Below are 4,451 nucleotides of genomic sequence, written 5' to 3' on the forward strand. Positions count from 1 at the left end.
GCATTTGCCATTTCCAAGCTCAGGCAAGATGCAACCGTCTATCTAGAAAGCCACTGCTGCCCGGAGCGGTCCTGGCACTGATGAGATAGAAAAACTCACAGCACAGAGGCAGACAAATTTATCTGTAGTTTGATTTCAGAGGGGATCAGAAAAGAGAGTGTCGTGTCTCAGGAAGGGTAAACACAAGCATGAGTCCGCTCTGAAATGCTGGCAAAGGGAGGTGTTACAGAGACACGAAGGGACTGTAGCAAAGCCCCTCCCAAGGAATCGATGTATCCCAAACTGCTGCCGCACAATCCCTGTTTTCGCTCTTCTGCCTTCCCTGTGTGGAGCGGGACCCTGGCGCACAACTGCAAATATCCCTGCTCGGCCACGGTGCCATCGCTAACGTCTGCGGGTGGCAGCAGCCAGCGCCTTCTCACCTTGCACAGATCTGACCTTCAGACTTTCTTCCTTGGTCCTTTAAATCCTCGGGTGGCACCTTGTCCAAAGCAAATTGTGGATGGGATCCTGGAAAGGGAGACATGCTTTAATACACATTAACAGCCCAACTCTCGCAGGATCGCCAGCACGCTTTATGCCTTGTGTAGCACTTCAAGCTCCCAGAGTGGGAAGAGTGAAGTGTCGGAGGAGCAGGACATCTAAATCACCCAATAATGGGTGAAATACTAGTCTGCTTTCCCATTTATTCTGCACATTTCATTTATGCTCTGGAGGCCTCTCCTCTCTTTAAAACCAGGTGTAAGGTGCTACAAAATGTAACATGCCATTGGGCAGTTGCAGTGGTTTGTTGTGGAAGGACCTGATTGTGAAGAGCAGGAGAGCAGAAGCAGCCGTAAAAGTGTGGCCTTTCAGCAGCAAATTTTCCTTTTGACCTGCAGCATCACATTGAATTCAAGGGACGGTTTCTTTCTGGTTTATAAGCTCTTACGCTGGTCAAAGCAGTGAAGTTTAAAAAGTCAGCTGCTTAGGGACAGGATTTTGTCAGGCAAACCATGACGTACAAAAGCAGACCCAAGTGGCTGTAGTGCGTCGTGAGCGCTTTCAGACTCCAAAACTCCCTAGAAAGCCCTGAATCAGCGCCGCGAGGTGAGACCTCATCTTACAGAGGCAGAGCAAAACGCTGATGCCAGCGAAAGCGAGAGGGAGCTGAGGACAGGAGCGGGTTTCCCTGCGCGGTGCTCCAGTGCAGTCGTGGGCTCATCGTGTTGCTTCCAGACTGACTGCCAGCGTGTCACAGATGCGGCAAACTCAAAACACAAGAATCCCTTTGCGAACTGGAATAGTTCAGACAAAACCGTATAACCTTTGTGCTGAGAGACGATTAAAATGATGAATAAAATGACACAGATCCGGGTGCTGGGAAGACGGTGGTTACCTTTTGATGGCTACCTTGTATCTCATACAGGTCTTACAGCACACGATGAGGGGGATTTCAGAAGTGAAGCCAGCATTAGGCAATTCAGTTTCAACTTTTTGTAAAGATTTTACTTTAAAAAAAAAAAAACAACAAAACAGAAAAACCAGCAATGCTGCTCTGGCCTTGCAAAACCTAAGATTCAGAGCAGGATGTTCACCTGCTTTATTTGTGCCTTGTCCTGCGACTGCATAGGAGCACTGACAGTGAAACGCACCAGCTCAGCCCCGAGTCAGCTAGGATGGGAAAGTGTTACAAAGCAGGAACGAAACTTGTTTGAGTGTTTTAGGACAGTTTCTTATCTTCAGACCCACGCCATTCTGCAATACCCTGGGAAGAGATCATGGGCGAGCAGACTAAAAGAAACTTATTGACATGGCTTTCACAGCGTACGCGCGCTCTGTCCTTCCTTACGCTTTCCTCTTTTAAAAACGTACATGGAAATCCTACCTGTTTTATCTTCAACACAAAACCACCCTGAGCCGTGCTGCCCTAGGCACTGCAAAATGCAATTAAGATGGTACGGTCCCAGCCCCAGAAATTTTTGGCCGTGGAGGCCAACAGTACAGACCTGGATTTATAGAATCGTTTCTCTGGCACTGAGGGGCCGGGTCTGGCTGCAGGCTGAGGGATCTCCATGTTCTCACTGGGCCCTGTTTCCATGGGGTCCACTTGGAATTGCTCCGACATCTCCATGCTCACATCCATCGGCACACTGGCACCCTGCTTTGTGGGAGAGCTCGCGTGCTTGGGGCCGCTGCAGAGAGAACATTTTACATCCTTTCTCAGCAGCTGCCACATAAGCACAGAGCAAAGGAAATGAAAGATATTTCATAACGCAACAGGTCAAGTCCAACCTGGTGAGTTACTGCATGGAGGCACAGAGATTTGGCTGCGCAAACCACCAGGAGCAGCCAAAAGGCTGCTGGAGAGCTGCATGATAGGCTTGTATGAGTTTCTACTTAGGTATTCAGGGTGGCTGCATTATAGCACACAGCTTTGTCCGCAAGTTCTTTTCTTCAGCCCATAAAGCGTAACTCATTCAACGGGCTCAGAGGGTTGGACTAGAAGGTTCACAGGGTTCACACCAGGCCACTCAAGCAAGCTTTGAAAGACTCGACAGACCCAGTCCCCGGTCCCTCTGGACACCCATCCCAGGGCCACACCACCCTGCCAGGCAAGAAATTTTCTCTCCATCCCATCACCCAGGTCTCTGAGGAAGGTGTTAAACATCAGTCCTTGTATTCATTCCTGTGGTGAAAGCAGTGCTTGAAATGAGCGGCCAGCTGAGAAAGCCGTTCGCCAAACTCAAAAAGCCTCCCTCTGCTCTACTTGTGCTTTTGGGGAAAGGGAATGTTGCAAAGGGTTGGAGAGCAAACCAGGAAACGTGCACAAAGCGACGCAGAGAGATGCTGGGCTTTGTGTTTACACTTGAGATGGCACGAAGGGAGCAGAGCCTGGAGCCACACGGGCGGAGACATGAGCCGCGCTTCAACATTAAGATAAAGTACCACTTTGCCAGAGGAAGACTTGCAAAGCTTGCCTGTTTTTACAAGCAGCAGCAAACATCATTTCTGAGCCTCTTAGGATATAACTTGCTTACTCTGGAAAGGGAGTGAAACAGCAGAGAAGCACAACACCACCTCTACAGTGGAAAACCAGTTGTGCTATTGCAATTCTTGCAGTTACCTTTTCACTTTCTTTGGTCTATCAAACCGAAAATCAGCAGGATAAAGGTGAACGGTGACCAAGTGATCCTTTCTGTCCTTGCTGCTCTTGAACTTCTCCGCACAGCCTTCTACCAAACACTTGTACTGAAAAGCGGTGGGGGGGTGGGGGAAGGAAGGGAGGGGAAGACATCATTGGAAAAGGCAAGCGGTATCAGCTGGGGACATGGGTGCCCTCCTTGAACTGTCAGTCTCCAAGGATGCCAGCCCATGCCGTGCACACCAACCACCAGCAAAGGGCTGGGCACGGCGACTCACCATGTTTTGCTTCTCGGCCATTATCTGGAAGAGCGAGTCATGCCACTCCAAGATGTGAATATCCAAGAGATGCCCCGATGGAAAGGAGCGCTTGCAGAAGGAGCAGACATTCCTGTGCAGCGTGTTGTAGTGGTGCTCGTAGCCCTCCAGCGTATCAAAGACCTGGCAGCACCCAGAGATATGGCAACTGAATTCAGACACCCTGCGGGGAAATTAGGAGATCCACGACTTGAATTAAATTAGAGCCTTAATTTAAGCTGCATATATTCCTCTAGATGACTTTATTTACTTGTGGCATTTTTTGTGAATAATACTTAAATTAAATGAAAGGTGCAATTGGAATGAAGATTATGATGGTATTGGCAGATGGAAAGTCTTACTTGCCGTTACAGCTTGAGCATGGTATATGTTATCGTCCTCTGAAGTGGTGCTTCGATTAAGAATAAACACCAAGCAGCAATGTGAGAAATAAGCTGTTCGACCTTAAAAGTTGCAGCTGTGGATTAAAACTTTGTGCCAACACTGTTTAACAGGCGTCTGTAGGATAACCTCACACAATCTTCAAAGTACTTCCTCAATTTTATATACAAGAGCAGGTTTTAAAGCAAGATGAAGATTCTCCCCCAGGCTTAGTCTTCCTAATTGGGGCTGTTTGTACCGCACAACTCTCCCACTGTTTTGACTGGGTACGTAATAACCTGCCACTTAAATCCTCTTGTTTAGCTACAATCCAAATTTTCAGAGCTATTACAGATGCCTTATCTGCTTATGGGGAACTCTCAGTGAAATGATGTCACATCCAGCAAGCACAAGAAGTCAGCATTTAGGCAGACAGCTGACTGCAGCACAAAATACTTATTTTTGACCTTTTAAAAAGTTGAGGTTTGCAAACCTTGTCACCTCATTTTCCTCTTCAAACTGCTTTGCAACACATCTCCCTTTTAACTTATTTCTCCTCCTCGGCCTCTGAAGGAAGAGGAACGGCACCCATCCCAGCCTCGCACCCGTGCAACGCGAGCAGTCAGGGTTCACACCAACGGTGCCGCACG

The 4,451-nt window shown here is 48.3% G+C and overlaps 1 protein-coding gene across 1 annotated transcript in view; it reads right to left on the reverse strand.

Annotated features, from left to right (window-relative positions):
* Positions 1 to 440: 440 nt before the first annotated feature.
* Positions 441 to 4,451, reverse strand: part of ZNF511 (zinc finger protein 511) — a gene marked incomplete at its 5' end in the record, with an annotated part of 4,446 nt that continues 435 nt past the window's right edge. The window contains 4 exons of the mRNA XM_009583617.1: positions 441 to 510; positions 1,989 to 2,174; positions 3,107 to 3,231; positions 3,403 to 3,604. Of these exons, the coding sequence (XP_009581912.1) occupies positions 441 to 510; positions 1,989 to 2,174; positions 3,107 to 3,231; positions 3,403 to 3,604 (583 nt within the window). The remainder of the gene's footprint in view (positions 511 to 1,988; positions 2,175 to 3,106; positions 3,232 to 3,402; positions 3,605 to 4,451) is intronic.

This window comes from Fulmarus glacialis, unplaced genomic scaffold, assembly GCF_000690835.1.
Source record: "Fulmarus glacialis isolate BGI_N327 unplaced genomic scaffold, ASM69083v1 scaffold7088, whole genome shotgun sequence".
NCBI lineage: Eukaryota > Metazoa > Chordata > Aves > Procellariiformes > Procellariidae > Fulmarus > Fulmarus glacialis.